The 18369-nt window shown below is 52.2% G+C and overlaps 1 protein-coding gene across 2 annotated transcripts; it reads left to right on the plus strand.

Annotated features, from left to right (window-relative positions):
• Positions 1-567: 567 nt before the first annotated feature.
• On the plus strand, positions 568-18127 carry RSPO1 (R-spondin 1). 2 transcript variants are annotated; one of them, XM_055255392.2, is made up of 5 exons: positions 568-661; positions 13456-13647; positions 15790-15939; positions 16233-16421; positions 17205-18127. In XM_055255392.2, exons 1-5 carry the CDS (start codon positions 568-570, stop codon positions 17369-17371), a joined length of 792 nt encoding a protein of 263 aa, XP_055111367.1. In that variant the 3' UTR covers positions 17372-18127. The 2 variants fall into 2 exon arrangements, with proteins under 2 accessions (XP_055111367.1, XP_055111368.1); XM_055255393.2 differs by lacking the exon at positions 16233-16421.
• Positions 18128-18369: the final 242 nt, after the last annotated feature.

Raw genomic sequence — 18369 nt, forward strand, 5'->3', positions numbered from 1 at the left:
GCCGGGTGGGACCAGCTGGCTCCACTGAAATCATCAGTGATCCACAAGTTTGGTTTGAATGTCCGCCATGTTCTGGCTACACAGGTTGCCGGCTCCCATCCCAGGTTAGGGAATTCTGTAAGACAGGAAAAGGAGCATATTTCTTCTAGAAAGGTGCTAGGTAGGTAACTTGTAACATCCAAACATTTTAAGCTCCCAGTCTTCTGGGTAGGGCAGGAGGCATAGGTGGGAGTGTTCCTGGTACTACAGAATTAACCCTTCTTTCTCCTCCCCTGACAGGTTGGTTTTTGGAGTAGTCCCTGCTGACGTGACAAAAAGATCTCTCATGTGATATTCCGAGGTACCTTTGAGGAAGTCTCTCTTTGAGGACCTCCCTTTGAGCTGATGGAGAACTGGGCTCCCCACACCCTCTCTGTCCCCAGCTGAGATTATGGTGGATTTGGGCTACGGCCCAGGCCTGGGCCTCCTGCTGCTGACCCAGCCTCAGAGGTGTTAGCAAGAGCCGTGTGCTATCCACCCTCCCCGAGACCACCCCTCCGACTAGGGGCCTGGAGCTGGCGCGTGACTATGCGGCTTGGGCTGTGTGTGGTGGCCCTGGTTCTGAGCTGGACGCACCTCACCATCAGCAGCCGGGGGATCAAGGGGAAAAGGCAGAGGCGGAGTGAGTAATGGAGCATGGTGGGCCACAGCCGGCCTTGGGAACGGGAGGGGGCCACCCGGGAACTAAGGGTCTTCAGGAGTTTTATTCCATGATGACCCTTGCAGATTTCCACTCTGTCTATTACAGCTTTGTAGATTACTCAGTAGATGATCCTGTTTGTGGATTATTCAGTTGGTGGATTAATTTGCTGAGATTACCCACTCTGTAGATGACTCACTTTGTCTGTTTTCCCCTTTGTAGACTCTGCTTTCTAGATTAACCCCTCTCCTGTGAGGATCCAGTTTGTGGATTACGCCTTTGTGGATTATGTGCTTTGACATAACACCAGCTTTGTGTGGTATCCATGGAGATGCTTCCCCAAACCCCCTGCCCTGGGGCTCCTTTTTTGGCTAAAGTGCAGCCATCAACCCTTTTGGGTTTGGAGCTCTGCACAGCTTAGCACTGGGTAACAGGGCTTCCCCTGCCCAGATCATAGGGCAGGAACAGTGGAGTAGGGAGGGTCAGGAGACTGTCCACTGCTGTGGCTTTTAAACCATGCCCAGTGGGATTCAGGGAGCTACAGTGGCATCAAAGGGGAGACAAGCAGGCAGGGGTCTGGCCCGACCACCCTTCACACCACAGCAGTCTCGCTTTTCCCTGCTTTTGGTAATGAGCGTCCACATAAGATGTCATTGCAAGAGAGGGTTCTCATAGCTTAAAAAGAAAACCAAAATCCTATCATTGTACAGATGCTAAGAAAGGGGAAGAAACAGGTCTAACGTGATACAGTTGATGTTGGAACCCAGGTCTCCTAATGCCTGTGGGCCCAGTCTTCTTGAGAGCCGAATTTGATGGAGGTCAAGGGTAATCTGTCCTTAGCCCCTTGATAGGCACTCCTCAACCTCTGCTTAAAGTCTCCAGTGATGGGGCCCCAGTGCTGTAGGGGTGGCCACTGTGTTTGAGGGGCCTACACGAGGGAGAGGGTGGGGGACTCCAGAGTCCCAAGTCCTCATCTGTCTTTTGACATCTGGCATGAGAAGATGCCACGCCCACAGGCAGGAGGTCTTCCTGAAGTCTAGCCCAGCTCCCTCTTGCTTCATGTTTCCCTGCAGACGGAGGCCCCCCAGTGAAGGCTGAAAAGCAGTGGGGTTTTGCTGGGGCTCCACAGGAGCAGCCAAGGCCAGGACTCAGCCCAGGGAGAGAAGCTCAGAGAATTGGTGAAGCTGAAAATCCCTGGCTTAACAAACAATTAGAGACGGTTAGGTTTAATCAGCAGCAAGGCCTTGATTTTCCTCCCTTCTCATCTGTTGTGGCCAGTATTTTGGACTCCATGGGCCAGATGCGGTTTAGCGGTTTATAATCAGTCTCCTCTATTTCCGAAATGAGAGAGAGAGAGAGAGACAGAGAGAGAGAGAGAGAGAGAATGGGAGGAACCATTCACATTCACGCAATGTGCACATGTGCTTAATGCTGACCCTCACCCATGCAGAGCCTCATGCCCGGCTAAACCAGAGGTCACGGGACCTGAGTTCAAGTCTGTTGTATTAAAAAGGAAAGGAAGTACTAGACTTGGCATCAGAAAGGGCCTGGTCCTAGTGATGGTGAATCTCCTGCAGCAATTTTGACATGCTTGCTCGCTTTTCATATGGCCACATCTAACAGCCGTGGCAGCACATGAGCCAGTTTTTATTACCAAGTGATGTAACAGACATCCTTGATGTCTGGGTGGGGAGAGGTGTGGAGACAGGCTCAGGGGTGCAGGGAGGGATGAAAGTTGTGCTGTTTGTCAATACTTGTTACGTAATAGCCATAGTCATCACAATCAGGAATCTGAAATGTAATGTATAGGAGGATAGTAAGGCTTACATGAGATAATAGATATATCTATATATATATATATAGTTTTGTTTTGAGATGGAGTCTCGCTCTGTCACCCGGGCTGGAGTGCCGTGGCACGATCTTGGCTCACTGCAACCTCCGCCTCCCGGGTTCAAGCCATTCTCCTGCCTCAGCCTCCTAAGTAGCTGGGATTACAGGCATGTGTCACCATGCCTGGCTAATTTTTGTATTTTTAGTAGAGACAAAGTTTTGTCATATTGGCCAGGCTGGTCTCGAACTCTTGACCTCAGGTGATCCACCCACCTCAATAGGTATATATTTTTAACACCTTTGTAAAACATCAAGTTCTGTGTAGACTCTGGGTGCAAATCATTGTTACATAAACAATGTGCAGACCATTTTGCCTTAGGGATTCTGGGGGAGTAGGGAAGGGAAGAAGGAAGACCGAGACACCTGTGTGTGCCTCGCCTCTTGACAAGACAAGCGTGGAAGGGCACTGGGTGGACCTTGGGGCAGGGGTAGGTGTGCTGTGTATGAGCCTCAGGGTTGTTGACTGTGGCTGACAGTCCTCGGCTGCAGGGTAGGAGGGCCACCAGAAGCCACTCAATCTAAATCTCATTCTGAGCCATTATACACCAGTTTGAAGCCATGTCTGATTTCGGAGTCTCAGTGATGATCTGCCTGCACGGAGTGAGAAAAGTTGAGCAAAGAACTTCTCTTTAGCTGTGAGTGGTGAAGTCCCCTTGAAGTTCCCCTCCTCCATTCATTGAGGGCCCTGCCCCTCCCTGAAGTCCTGTTCACTAAGCCCCTTGTCTTCTTGCTAGCCCTCACCCCTGATCTGGGGTCCCTGCACCTCATTCCCACTCATCCCTCGCACTGAGTAACGCTCCTTCCTGAGCCCCTTCTCCTGTCTGATTCTTGGGCCCCCTCTCTCAGTCCTGCCTCCCAGGAAGCCTTCGTTCCTTCATTGAGCCCTGACTTCTCCAGAAGCCAGCAGCCCCCTTTGTGCCTCTTCTCACTGCCCCATCCTCCATCCGGAGCCTCTACCCCTGCTGCACTGACAGCCTTACAGTCCCTCATCCCTCACTGAATCCCCGTTCCTTCCTTGGGTCATTCTGCAAATGTTCATTGAGATCCTGCAAGCCGGCCCTGATGGCAGAGATGAATCTCGAGGAGCCCGCAAGCGAGTGGGGGAAGACAGAATGTCAATCCAGTTCGGGAATGCTGCACAGGAGAAAACCCGAGGGCATGGAGAGCCCGGGGCGTTGGGAGGAGGCATACAGTGTTCCTTTAGGAAGTGGGGTGCAGCTAGGAGTAGCTGGGGAAATGAATTATCAAGGGGGTTCTGGGGAGCCCTAGGATTTCCACTGGAGAAGCTGTGCTCATATCTTTTCTGTTGGAAAGAAGTGTTCTGCCGCTAAACAAGCCATCCAGAACCTACTGGGATACAGCAACGAAGCTGTCTGGGGCTGAGGGGAGGGTCTGGGGAGAAGAAGCTGCAGGGTAGAGGCTGGGTTATTAAGCTCTTCTCACCTGCCAGGTTGAGGAGTTTGGACTTGGCCTGACTCCAGCTACAGTGGGTGAGGAGCCACTGAGGCTTTCATCAAGGACCCCAGAGCCCAGCTGCATAGAGGGTTGGGGGGGTGGCTTGAGGCGGGAAGCAAATAGCCCAGGTAAGAAAAAGTGAGGATCTAAACTAAGCTCATAGTTGAGCTAAAGAATCCTGGGTCTGGCTGGGCATAGTGGCTCACGCCTGTAATCCCAGCACTTTGGGAGGCTGAGGCGGGCCGATCACCTGAGGTCAGGAGTTCAAGACCAGCCTGCCCAACATGGGGAAAGCTTATCTCTACTAAAAATACAAAAATTAGCCAGGAGTGGTGATGTGCATCTGTAGTCCTGGCTACTCGGGAGGCTGAGGCAGGAGAATCGCTTGAACCTGGGAGGCGGAGGTTGCAGTGAACTGAGATTGTGCCACTACACTCCAGCCTGGGTGACAGAGAGAGACTCTGTTTCCAAAAAAAAAAAAAAAAGAATCCTGGGCCTACCAGCGGGACATGCCCAGGGCTTGCTGAACATGCAGGTCCCAGGAAGCCACAGGGATAGATCCACCTCCTGGGACAGTGTGTGGCCTGAGAGGGGCCCTGGCCTACTCACTTCCTCAGTCTCCTGGCTGAGGCCCCGCTACCTATCCTCCTACCCTCGCCAACTGAACTCAGGTCTCTCTTACCAAACCCATTTCCTCCAAGACTAGATTCCACCCCAAAACCAAGATGATCACTCTCTGGGTCATGGTGAGTTCTCTCCACCCCCCACTGTCCCTAACCCATCCCACCTGAGTCCCTCATCCATGTTCCATCCTGGTCCCTCCACTGTAGTGAATCTTCATTAAGATCCATCCATACACCACCCCTCATCTCAAGCCTCTGTCTCGTTCACCATTTCCTCAACCTTTATACCCTTGTGCAGCCTTATCCTTTACTGAGCTCCCATTCAGAAATGATGGGCTCTGCCTGCCAAAGCTCTTTCTAGTGAGAGAAAAAGACATGTTAACAGAGAATAACAATATAAGGTGACGTTCACCATGACAGATTCAAGTACTAGGGGTGTGGGAACACAGAGAAATACTCCATTGAGACTTTGCAAGGAGGTGAGATCAGGAAGACTTCCTGGGGGAGGTGACTTTAGTTCTGAGGCCTGAGGGAGTTGGTCAGGCTCAAGAGGAGGTGGAGAGTGTTCTGGGCAGAAGGACCAACTTGAACAAAAGCACACAGGTGTGAGATAGTGCGACATGTCCAGAGAAACAAAAGTCGTTTGATATTGCTTAGGAGTGGTGCTGAGGGGTAAGGTGGATGGGATGGGCCCACAAAAGCTTTTAAGATCAGGCAAGGAGCTGGGTCTTAATTCTGTAGGTGATAGGGAGTTATTGATAGATAATAGGATGGGGTGTAAAACCATCAGATCTTTAGTTTAAGAAAGATTCCTGGGGATGAAGAAATTGAGAACTGGAAGAAGTGAAGCCCCTAGGGAGGAGGGGCAGCGATCCAGAACCATTCTTCAAGGGGTGTGGGGCTGAGCTGCCCTGGAGCAGTGCCTCATCATAGCCACAGCAACTTAAAAGGGCTTTGCGTCGGATGAAGACTAGGAGAGGCGGAATCGAGGGCACCGCCTTGCTCTGCCAGCTCAGCGAAGTGGGCTGGAGAGCAGGGTGCTTGGGAGCTGAGGGAGGTGGGGCTGGGGGGGATGGTGGTTGGTGGGGAGGGCAGAGCTAGAGGTGCTGAAGAAGCCAGGAAGGAGGATCCCTCCCCCGCAGGCAACCCTCGCCCTCGCTGAGTCCACCCGGCCTCCTCAGCCAGGCTTACAGCCCTGCAAGGCCGCTTGCCCCGCACACCCCGCAAAACAGGCAGCAGCAGGAGGGAAATTCCTTGCTTTTGTTCCTTCTTTTATTTTAGAGAGAGGGTCTTGATCTCACTATGTTGCCCAGGCTGGTCTCAAACTCCTGGGCTCAAGGTATCCTCCTGCCTCAGCCTCCTGAGTAGTTGGGACTACAGCATGTACCACTGTGCCCAGCTAGAGGGGAGCTTTCTAAACTGCCAACCCGACGATGCCCTTCCATTGGTCACTTTCTTCACCAAGAGAATATTTAAAGCTCAGCCAGATGTGGTGGCTCACACCTGTAATTCCAGCACTTTGGGAGGCCGAGACGGGCAGATCATGAGGTCAGGAGTTTGAGACCAGCCTGGCCAACATGGTGAAACCCCGTCTCTACTAAAGATACAAAATATCAGCTGGGCGTGGTGGTGCATGCCTGTAATCCCAGCTACTCGGGAGGCTGAGGCAGGAGAATCGCTTGAACCCAGGAGGTGGAGGTTGCAGTGAGCCAAGATAGCGCCATTGCACTCCAGCCTGGCCAACAGGGTGAGACTCCATTTCAAAAAAAAAGAGAGAGAGAGAGAGAGAGAGAGAGAATATATAAAGCTCTATGTTCTTTTTTTTTCCTTTTGAGGTGGGGTCTTGCTATGTTGCCCAGGCTGGTCTGCAACTCCTAGGCTCAAGTGATCCTGCCTCAGCCTCCCAAGTAGCTGGAATTATGGGCACGTGTTATATAAAGCCCTGTTTTCCATGCCATGGTCGATCCAGGATATTCAGTGCCTCGGAGGCTTTGCACTGGCTGTTCCTCCTGTGTGGAACGCTCTCCTCCCCTAGGCTTCTGGGTCAGGGAGTGCCCTCTGCCTCTCTACATCCAGATGTGTAACCAGCCCTGACTCCCTCGTCCCAGGTGGGCCTTTGTGGCTATACCTCCATGTTCCGGCTCCTAATAGCCCTAAGCACCTGTGAGGTGTGCAGTAAACATCTGTGAAATAAATGAGCCTTGGTTTTCCTGCTCTGAATCATTATGCATTTCCCCCAAATATGAACCGTCTTCCTTGGACCCTTCCTTCAAGGGCACATTCTCATTGTCGAGCCCCCTCTCCCGTCCCCCCATCCCCTCACTGCCTCTCTGAGCTGAGAACATCCTGTGCTTCCTGTCTCCCTTGATAAACATCCCTTTCCTTATTGAACAGACCCTGCCTGTCACTGAGCCCCCATTCCTCTTCTGAGCCCCCAAACCCTCATGGAGCTCAGCTCCCTGACCCCCTGGTCTCTCCTCCTAACCCAGGCCAGCCTCAGCATCTGAGCCCTGTGTCTTGATGCTCCCATTTCCTCATGCCCTTGGGTCTCTACTCCATCAATGCCCCCTGCCTCTGAGTCTTGTAATCACATTCCCCACCCCCAGCCGTGCTCTCCCCTTCTCTGTCTGTGATCTCTGATTTTCTGTCACCCTCCAGGCTTTATCTCCATTCCTTCCCTTCCACTCATTCCGAAGCCCACTGTGGTTTGGCTCTCATCTCCACCTCTCCACCAAAACTGCCCTTCTCAAGATCACCTAATCAATGATCACTGAGAGTCCAGTCTTGTAGATTTGCTTCAGAGCTCACTGGCCTTGCTTCCTCCCAGCCTTGATCCCTGGAGATCTCTCCCTTTTCAACCTGATTCCTGGCACCTCTGTCTCTCAGTCTCCTCCCAGCTCTCCAAGGATCCTTCTCCACTTCTTTCCCGAGCCCCCCTTCCTCTTGCGTAGCTGTTGCATGCAGGTGTTGCCTGAGGCACCATCCAGGCTCTTCTGTTCCCACAGATCTAACTATCAGCTTCTTTTTTTTTTTTTTTTTTTGAGTCGGGGTCTTGCCCTGTCATCCAGGCTGGAGTGCAGTGGCTCAATCATAGTTCACTGCAGCCTCGAAATCCTGGACTCAGTCAATCCTCCAGCTTCAGCTGGATTACAGGCCTGAGCCCCCAGGCCAGCCAACAACCAACTTCTTGAAAGAGGGGGCGTTATTTCCTCTGTCTACTTCCTGACCTTCCTTTCACTGCTGACCCACTGCCTCCTGCTGTCCACCCCACCACCCCACTGAAACTGCACTTACCAGGTCACCACCACCCAGTTGGGCTCACATGACATCTCAGAAGCAACTGTTGTGTTGATGCCTCCCTCTTCTGAGTGTACTCTTCTCTTGGCTCCCATGATGCTGTATACTTCTCAGCGTCCGCTGCCTGTCTGTTGGCTCCTCCTCTGCCTCTGAGTGGACTAAAGACTTTTCCATCCTTCTCTTCAACGTCCAGTTCCTCTTCTCACTCTCCAGACCCACTCTTCTTGCCATCTCATGGACTGGCATGCCTTTGATGACTGTTGGATATTAAGAACTCCACCTCTTCTTAGCCAAGCATGGTGGCATGTGACTGCAGTCATAGCTACTCAGGAGGCTGAAGCAGGAGGATCACTTGAGCCCAGGAGTTTGAGGCTTCAATGAGCTACGTTTGTGACACTGCAATCCAGCCTGGGCAACACAGTGAGATCTCATCTCTTAAAAAAAAAAAAAAAGAAAAAAGAAAAGAAAAAAAGAACTCAGCGTCTCAATCTCCAGCCAAAATAGTTCTCTTGAGTTCCAGACCCACGTGTTCAATTGCCTAATAGGCATCATTCCCTGGATGTTCCACAGGAACCGCAAACTCAACATGTCTAATACTGAGCTACTCATTATTTTCCCACCCAAACCCCCTCCTCCTCCTGTGGTCCCTCTCCTGGGGAAGGGCTGTTACACAAGCCCAGCATCCCGAGGTCACCTTGCCCCTGCCCCTCACCCCCTCTTGTTGAATGCATCGCCCTGTCTTGTTGACCCTGCCGCCTGACCATCTCACGTGTGTCTACTCCCTCCCCTCTCCTTGGCTCAGCCCAGCTCTCCTGGACTGGAGTTCTAGCCTGGGAGTCTTCCTGTCTCCACTCTTGACCTCGGAAAATCCATTCTCCACTCTACCGAGTGATCTTTCTAAAATAGAATCCTGACTGTGTCTCCTGTTGTAAAACTCCCACTGATTCCTTCTGACCTTCAGGATAGGGTGTGAACTCCTTCATCCAGGCTTAAGACCCTTCCTCATCCAGCCCCTGCTTCCCTCTCCAGCTTCCCGCCTCATCACTCTCTCCAAGCTCCCGCCATGCTGACCTGATTCCAGATTCCCTTCCCCGGATGTCCCACACTTTCTCTGCGGTGCCATTGATGGCGCTGAAGAAAAATGCACACAGGGACTTGTTGCTAGTGGAATGGAAGGTGGGCAGCAGATCTGAAAGGGCGCCTTTCGCAAACCTGTTCTTAACACAGGTGATAATGAAGGAATAAATGGGTATGGCAGCATTGCTTGAGAGGGCTGCAAATGGGATGCCGGGATCACTGCCTTTACTGAAACTAAGGCAGAAACCTAGAGGGCACATTCATGTCAACAATGAATTAAATCAAAACAGTGAGTCATAGACAATTTAATATCTTTGAAGTGGAAGTGGTGCCTAAAATCTATAGTGACTCGTGATTTTGTAACACAGCTGAATAAAGACCCAGAATAGAAAAATAATCCGAAGGACTCCCTCATAACTTCAATGCCACATTTGGAGTATTTTTGCTCATACAATGATTATAGCAACAAGAACGATCGTGATTTTTGTTTTTATCTTATATTATTATTATTATTATTATTTTGAGGCAGAGTCTCGCTCATCACCTAGACTGGAGTGCAGAGGCGATCTTGGCTCACTGCAGCCTCTGCCTCCCAGGTTCAAGCGATTCTTATGCCTCAGCCTCCTGAGTAGCTGGTATTACAGATGCATGCCACCACGGCCAGCTAATTTTTGTATTTTTAGTAGAGATGGGGTTTCACCGTATTGGCCAGGCTGGTCTCGAACTCCTGGCCTCAGCTTCCCAGAGTTCTGGGATTACACGTGTGAGCCACCTTGGCCAGTCTATTATTATTTTTTGTAATAGAGACAGGGTCTCCCTATGTTGCCCAGGCTGGTCTTGAACTCCTGGGCTGCAGCGATCTGCCCACCTCAGCCTCCCGAAGTGCTGGGATTACAGGCATGAGCCACCACACTCAGCCCATGAATTCCATTTTCCAAAAATATATAGTCTAACCACACTTTTAGTTTCCATGCCGCCTCATATTGTCCTACCCTGGGCTCCCTATACTTTGTCTGCTCTGCCTGAAACACATACTGGCTGAGAAATTTTGTTCAAGTAATTTACCTTTCCATTCCCTCATCTATAAAAACGTGCATAATAGGCCAAGAGGGGTGGCTCACGCCTGTAATCTCAGCACTTTGGGAGGCCCAGGCAGGTGGATCACCTGAGGTCGAGAGTTCGAGACCAGCCTGACCAACATGGTGAAACCCCATCTCTACTAAAAATACAAAAAATTAGCCAGGCATGGTGGCAGGTGCCTGTAATCCCAGCTACTCGGGAGGCTGAGGCAGGAGAATCGCTTGAACCTGGGAGGCAAAGATTGTAGTGAGCCAAGATTGCGCCACTGCACTCCAGCCTGGGTGACTGAGTGGCACTGTCTCAAAAGAAAAAAAAGGATAATATATTTTTTAAAAATAAGCATAGTACCTACCTCATGGATTGTTGTAAGGATTAAATGAGTTAATACTTGTCAAGCACTGAGAACATTGCCTGCCACAGAGTAAGTTGTCAACATTCAGTAACACACCGCCGCCATTGTGGTTATTACTGTGTTGTTGTGATGGTTTGGTGTTTGTTATCATCTTCCTTCGGTTGCTCTCCTTCCTGACTCCTCCATGTTCTCCTGTTCTGAAACCAGGAATGATTCCTGCAGCATAGACTCACTCCAGCAGTTGTCCAGAGTGGACATCCTCATCTCCCCTTTTCAGGGAAGCACACGACATCCAGGATTTTGCCCAGCTTCCCAGACTGGGAATCTGGCTCCGGGTCCTTCTGACTCTGAAGCCTGAGCTCTGGGTCCACTACCCTGCACTCCCTCCCACCATCTCTATTCTGATTTTCCCAGCTCTCTGCCTTCTGCCTGTATCTGCAGCTCCTCTCTGCCTGGCTCTTTTTTTTGTTTGTTTTGTTTTGTTTTTTGAGATAGTCTTGCTCTGTCACCCAGGCTGGAGTGCAGTGGCATGATCTCAGCTCACGGCAGCCTCTGCCTCCCAGGTTCAAGTGATTCTCCTGCCTCAGCCTCCTGAGTAGCTGGGATTACAGGTGCCCACCACCATATCCAGCTAATGTTGTGTATCTTTAGTAGAGATGGGGTTTTGCCATGTCGGCCAGGCTGGTCTTGAACTCCTGACCTCAGGTGATCCACCCATCTCAGCCTCCCAAAGTGCTGGGATTCTAGGCGTGAGCTACTGCACCCGGCCACTGCCTGGCTCTTGTTGCCCTTCTTGATCAAGTTCAAGTTCCTTAGCATGATACAAAGACAGGATACCTTACCTTTCACCACTCCACTTCCATTCCCATCTCCACCCCATGTAACTACTTACCTTCCTCTCCTTCCCTCTCAACTCGCTTCTCTTTCCATGGGCGTCTTTTCCTGTCTGGCCCCACAGCTCACCCACGACCCAGGCCAAACATCTGGGAATCACCCCAGGCTCCTCCCCACGCCTCTTTCCTCTCTGCCTGTTAGCCACGATGGCCTACTGGTTGCATTTCCTAAGCATCTCTCAAATCTGTCTTTTTTCCCTCTATCCCTGTGGAACGTAATTTTAAGACTTTCTCACCTGGATGACCTAGTCAGCTTCCTCCCAAACAGTCCTTCCATCTCTGGTCTCCACCCTGGCTACCAGAGAAAATTTCCCAACATGTAAATTGGGCCAGGTCTCATCCCTGCTTAATATGTTCTAATGGCTCTCTGATGTCTAAACAGTCTGAGAAGGTCCTGAAACAAGTGTTCTGTGGCCAAAATGCTTGGGAAATGCAGTTCACTCTGTTCCCCCTCAGAGAGTCACTGTGCACAGGACAGTAATAAAGCTTCCATTAGGCCTGCAGTAAAGAAATCTGTTTAGATTTGTTTGACCCACTGGTTCCTGGTCTTACATGACACAGTAGCCTTTCTCCACATTCTCCTATTCACAGTTGGGGGAATCAAGTTGTAAGGAAAACTTTTGGGAAATGCCATCTGGCAGGATCAAGTTCAAGTTCCTTAGCATGATATAAAGATAGAAAACCCTATCTTTCACCACTCCCCTCCCATTCCCATCTCCACCCCAAGTTATCTGCTATTCTGCCTTTCCCTAGTTTTACACCTCTGTGGTCCTGCTTGGAGTGCCCTTAATTCTACTTCCTAAAGGACAAATCTGTACAAATTATCTAAGACTTGGCCCCAGTGACACCTCCTTTGTGGCTTGTTTCCCTCCTTCTTTTGGGTCCACTATTGCTTGGCCTTGTGGCTGTCAGCATTCACCTATTTGTGGGTCTGTCTGCCCCACTGAAAGATCAGTTCCTCTACAGAGTGGCTTACATGCCTCTGTCCCCAGGGCTCACACTGCACAAGGTCCATGGAAGAGCCTCCATGAGGATTAAACAAGTAAGTGAGATCAAAGATCTTGAGACTCAATGCTGGGATGGAAAACCATGAAGACTCAAAAGATGGTTCTCTTTTTTTTTTTTTGAGATGGAGTCTTGCTCTGTCATCCAGGCTGGAGTGCAATGGCACAATCTCAGCTCACTGCAACCTCCACCCCCCAGGTTCAAACAATTCTCCTGCCTCAGCCTCTCAAGTAGCTGGGATTACAGGCATGCACCACCATGCCTGGCTAATTTTTGTAATTTTAGTAGAGACGGGGTTTCACCATGTTGGCCAGGCTGGTCTCGAACTCCTGAGCTCAGGTGATCCACCCGCCTTGGCCTCCCAATGTGCTGGGATTACAGGCATGAGTCACTGCACCTGGCTTCAAAGGATGGTTCTGAGCCAGGGTTTCTCAACCTCAGTGCCATTAACATTTTGGACCAAATGATTCTTTACTGTGCCCGATGCATTGTAGGATGATTAGCAGCATCCCTGGTCTCTACCCACTTGACGCCAGTAACAACCCCTTCCCCCAGGTGTGATCATCAAAAAGGTTTCTAGGCATTGTCAAATGTCCCCTGGGGAGCAAAATCATCGCCGGTTGAGACCCCTGTTCTAGGCATAGATTATTCCAGTTGTCTTTGTGTTTCTGGGTAGGTGGTCCTTTTCTGTTTCACTGTTTATCCCTCTTGTCCTTAAAACTTTCTCAGAAATTTAAGAAACCCTCCTTCTATACCTAAGGCTGACTGTTTTGTGCTCTGGGGAGAGTGGATAAATTCCAGGAAGGCTGCAGCTTGGGTTGCTTCTCTGGGGATGGTGGAGCCAGCCTAGAGAGTGAACTCATGTCGTGCCTGGAGCTAGGGAGGCACATGGGTCAGCATCTGTGCTAGCTCTCTGGAGAAAAGCTACTGGGAAGGTGTATAAAGCAGCCTTGCAGAGAGCTGCCAGCCTGGCCTGTGCTTTCTCAGAAGCATATTCCTTCTGTGGAAGGAAATGCCGATCTATTTACTTCCCATCCTTGTCAGAATCTGGATAGGTGAGGTTCTCTCCGAAGCCGCCTTCTCATGCCTGCTCCACCTTTGCAGTCAGTGCCGAGGGGAGCCAGGCCTGTGCCAAAGGCTGTGAGCTCTGCTCTGAAGTCAACGGCTGCCTCAAGTGCTCACCCAAGCTGTTCATTCTGCTGGAGAGGAACGACATCCGCCAGGTGGGCGTCTGCTTGCCGTCCTGCCCACCTGGATACTTCGACGCCCGCAACCCCGACATGAACAAGTGCATCAGTGAGTGTGGGCAGGGCTGTTGGGGGCAGGGGGCACTAGAAGCTCTGGACTAGGGGAGAGTGCTTTGAACCATTGGTGGCTGGCAAGAGGAGCAGAGGGGGCTCTGAGGAGAGGAGATGAGGCTCCGATTCAAGTATCCCGCCGCACACTTCCACCTTGGTGTGTAAATATCAGAACCCCGTCTCCTCCCTTTGCACCTGCCCCTACCTGTATTCCCAGAGGTCACCCTCCATGTCCCAACCTGTCACCCAAGCCACAGCCCTGTGTGCCAACCTCTCCCACCCCATCCATCCAATCACCAGAGCCTGCATGTCATGTCCTGTCTGTCCTCACTGCCACTGTCCTCCCTAGGTTCCCAGCACCTTGCTCCCGGATCATTGCAATAGCCTGTTCATCTGTCCTCCAGCCTTCATCTGGTTCCCTGAAACCCACCTTCTGCACTGCAGCCAGAAAGACGCTTCTGAGACACACACCCTACCCCATCACACTTCTGGGACACACAACCTATCTCATCACACTCCTGAGACACACAACCTATCCCTATCCCATCACATTTCTGGGACATACAACCTATCCCATCAGACTTCTGCTTAAAAACCACTGTTAGCTCCACATGGGCTGCAGGGGAATCCAAGCCCAGGCAGCCTGCTCTTCTACTCTCTTCTCTCCCTGGTCTTCTGGCTCCTCATTTCCACACCAGCTACAGCTCCACGTGCTCCAAGGCACATGCTGCCGTATCTTCATCCCTTCTCTGTAGATGCAGCTGTGATGTGCTGGGGGACACGTGTGAACACACTCGGGGGACAATGCCAGTGCCCCCACCTCCTGTTCAGTGCCTTGCCATTTAGAATGCATTGGCAGGTCTCGTATCAGTTGAGCCTCACAACAACACTGGGAGGGAGACAAGACACAATCGATGGTGCCATTTTCAGGGCTGACAACATTGAAGCCCGGAGGGTAAATGACTGGTCCAAGACTAGACTGGTTCTGAGCTCAACTCTGCTACTTCTTCATTGTGTGACCTTGAGCACATCTCAACCCCTCAATGCCTCATCTTTAAGAGTTTTTACCCCCTAGGGTTGTTGTGAGACATGCACGTAAAGCCCTTAGTGTCTGGCACTCAGTGAATGGTAGCTGCTATTGTTCTTATTTTTGTTCTTATTTGACTGGCAACCAAACCCAGGAATCAGAGCACCAGGGAGGGAAAGAAGGAGGGAAGGAGAGAGGTGAGGCTGAGATAAGCCTGGAGGATGGCGGGAGTTTGTAAGGACAGAGGTGGGACCCTGGGAGCTACCCTCTTGGTCCTCATGGTCCTCATGGTCCTTACAGTCGGGAGCTCCTGGCTACGCCAGCTCCTAAAAAACTGGCAGCATGGGCTTTAGGTGGCAGAGCCTGGGAGGAAGTCAGCCCCGCCTGCACTCTGGGAAGGAGAGATTGTGAAAGACCCTGCCTGCTTCCAGCCAAGCCCTGGAAGACCCACCCTGCCCCCATTCCCCCAGAGGAGAGAACTGGCAGCAGGGAATCAGGGAGGGACCCAAGAGTCCTACCAAGGTGGTTCCTGGAACTCAGCCTTGCAGAGGCAGAGGAATTTGCCCTGGGATGGCTCCCCCCTCCTCCGTGCTGATTCTTTCTGCCAGGCAGGAGGAGAACCACAGTTTCGGACATTGTAGATGCCCAGCAATGAGGGAAGAAGAGATCATGCAGCCACTCTCTGGGGGGCCATTCTGTCCCTCAGTTCAACTCTGTTTAGGGTGGCCCTCTGGATGCTGTGAGATGCTGAAACACTCCTGTCCCACCCCCACCAAGCCCAGAGGGCCCCACCCTCCTCCTCTGAAACTGCTCTCTTGAGCCTCACCTTGGGCTCCAGGGACTGAGACTGGGTTCACGTTCGAGTTGGCTGACGGTGGCAAGAGTCCCAGCCAGCCTTCAGGAGCAACCGCTTCAGCTTCTTCTTCCCTGGCCTGCCACTGCCCTTCCTTTCCCTTTCCTCCCGAGATTCCTCTGCAGTAACTGCAGCTCTAGGCCAGGGTCCTGCCCTCCATGTAGGTGGGTGTGGATGGAAGGGAGGGTATTGGGGCTGGGGGTGAGGGGAAACATTCCCTCCAGGCTGGGCCAGAAGCCCCCAATCTGTCCTCTCCTCAGAATGCAAGATCGAGCATTGTGAGGCCTGCTTCAGCCATAACTTCTGCACCAAGTGTAAGGAGGGCTTGTACCTGCACAAGGGCCGCTGCTATCCAGCCTGTCCCGAGGGCTCCTCAGCTGCCAATGGCACCATGGAGTGCAGTAGTCCTGGTAAGCCATGGCAGGCACTGTGGGCAGAGGGTCCAGGACCCCAGGAGGAGGGGCCGGGTAAGGGCCTGGCCAGAGAGCGGGTTGGCTGGGGCACTGTGCAGGGAGAGCTTACCCTACCACTCCTTTCTGGGTCTCCAAGGACTTTTCTGCCCTCTGGACTAAAGATACCTGCAGCCTCAGGTCCAGGCAGAAGGCAGGTGGGAGATGCTCCCCTTTGCTATTCTGGACCAGGGAAGGAGACATGATCCCCTCCTCCTTGTCCTTCTCTCTCTCTTCCCTTCTCTTCCTGCCAGCGCAATGTGAAATGAGCGAGTGGTCTCCGTGGGGGCCCTGCTCCAAGAAGAAGAAGCTCTGTGGTTTCCGGAGGGGCTCCGAGGAGCGGACACGCAGGGTGCTCCATGCCCCTGGGGGGGACCATGCTACCTGCTCTGACACCAAGGAGACCCGGAGGTGCACAGTGAGGAGGGTGCCGTGTCCTGACGGTGAGCTGCAGCCTCTGCCTCCTTGGGGTCAGGGCTCAGGCACCAGCCATGGCAGGTCCCACCACCTCTGCTTCCTGCCCACGGCTCAGGAAGAAGGCTCAGGGCAAGTCCAGATGGGGCAGCTGCAACTCAAGACCTCATGCTGTCCAATCCAGATGCCATGTCCTGGCAGAGAACAGGGCCTCAGAACTCTGCATGGTGGAAGCTGGAAGCTTCTGTGGTCAACATCCTTCCAGTTTCCCCATTTCTTCTGAGCTAGTGGATGTTCATACTAGAAGGCCCCTCGGAGGCCTGATGGGTGGGTGAAAAGGGGCACTAAGACCCAGAGAGGTGTAGTGAATCCACCAAAGTCACACAGCCTGCAGTTGGCAAGGGGGTGGCTGCTGCTCTTGCCTGGCCCCAGAGGTGGCTGGTGGCGGGTAGGGGATGGGGGCAGTCCTGCCTGTTCTGAGGGTTGCACTGAATACCTGGGAAGTGCTCTTGGTCCATTGGGATCCCCAAGGTCTGAGGAGCCTATTAGGAAAAGGATGATGTCTTTGTTCCTTGAGGGTTGGGGAGTGAAAGGGCTCTTGGGCTGCCTTCCAGTACTCATGCCTCAGGGTCCTCTGAAGTGGCTGCTGTCAGAGCAGGTCACGATGACCCAACTACCTAGAGGCAGCATCTCCAGCCTCCTCCCTGCCTCCCCTTCCGGCTTCCTCACACTCCCCTCCTAGGGCCTGTGGCCATGCCCAGGGCCTCCCTGCACATCCTTTGTTGATTCTTCCTGCTGTTTGGTTGTTTCAGGGCAGAAGAGGAGGAAGGGAGGCCAGGGCTGGCGGGAGAATGCCAACAGGAACCTGGCCAGGAAGGACAGCAAGGAGGCAGGTGCTGGCTCTCGAAGACGCAAGGGGCAGCAACAGCAGCAGCAGCAAGGGACGGTGGGGCCGCTCACATCTGCAGGGCCCGCCTAGGGACACTGTCCAGCCTCCAGGCCCATGCAGAAAGAGTTCAGTGCTGCTCTGTGTGATTGAAGCTTTCTTGAACTGGAACGTCGGGGGCAAAGCATACACACACACTCCAATCCATCCATGCATACATAGACACAAGACACACACACTCAAACCCCTGTCCACATATACAACCATGCATAACTTGCACACGTGGGTGTGCCTGTACGCACACAGACACAGACACCACACACACACACACACACACACACCTGAGGCCGCCAGAAGACACTTCCCTTCCTCGGGCCCAGCAGTACACACTTGGTTTCCGGAGCTCCCAGTGGACATGTCAGAGACAACACTTGCCAGCATCTGAGACCGAACTGCAGAGGGGAGCCTTCTGGAGAAGCTGCTGGGATTGGACCAGCCACTGTGGCAGATGGGAGCCAAGCTTGAGGACTGCTGGTGACTCCCAGCTGTGTGACTTTATCGTTGGAGAGTATTGTTACCCTTCCATGATACATATCAGGGCCAACCTGACTTTGAAAACTGCTTAAATGTTTATTTCAAATTAAAACAAAAAAATCAACGACAGCAGTAGACACAGGCACCACATTCGTTTGCAGGGTGTGAGGGTTTGGCGAGGTATGCGTGGGAGCAAGAAGGGACAGGGAATTTCAAGAGACCCCAGATAGCCTGCTCAGTAGAGCGTCATGCAGAGAAGGAAGAAAACTTGGGGGCTGCTCTGAGGGTGGTAAACAGGCTGTCTATATCCTTGTTACTCACAGCATGGCCCGGCAGCAGTGTTGTCACAGGGCAGCTTGTTAGGAATGAGAATCTCAGGTCTCATTCCAGACCTGGTGAGCCAGAGTCTGAATTTTAAGATTCCTGATGATTGGCATGTTATCCAAATGTGAGAAGTGCTGCTGTAATTCCCCTTAAAGGATGGGAGGAAGGGCCCCGGCCATCTTGCAGCAGGAGGGATTCTGGTCAGCTATAAAGGAGGACATTCCATCTGGGAG

The sequence above is a fragment of the Symphalangus syndactylus genome, chromosome 12 (genome assembly GCF_028878055.3).
Source record: "Symphalangus syndactylus isolate Jambi chromosome 12, NHGRI_mSymSyn1-v2.1_pri, whole genome shotgun sequence".
Classification (NCBI taxonomy): Eukaryota; Metazoa; Chordata; class Mammalia; order Primates; family Hylobatidae; genus Symphalangus; species Symphalangus syndactylus.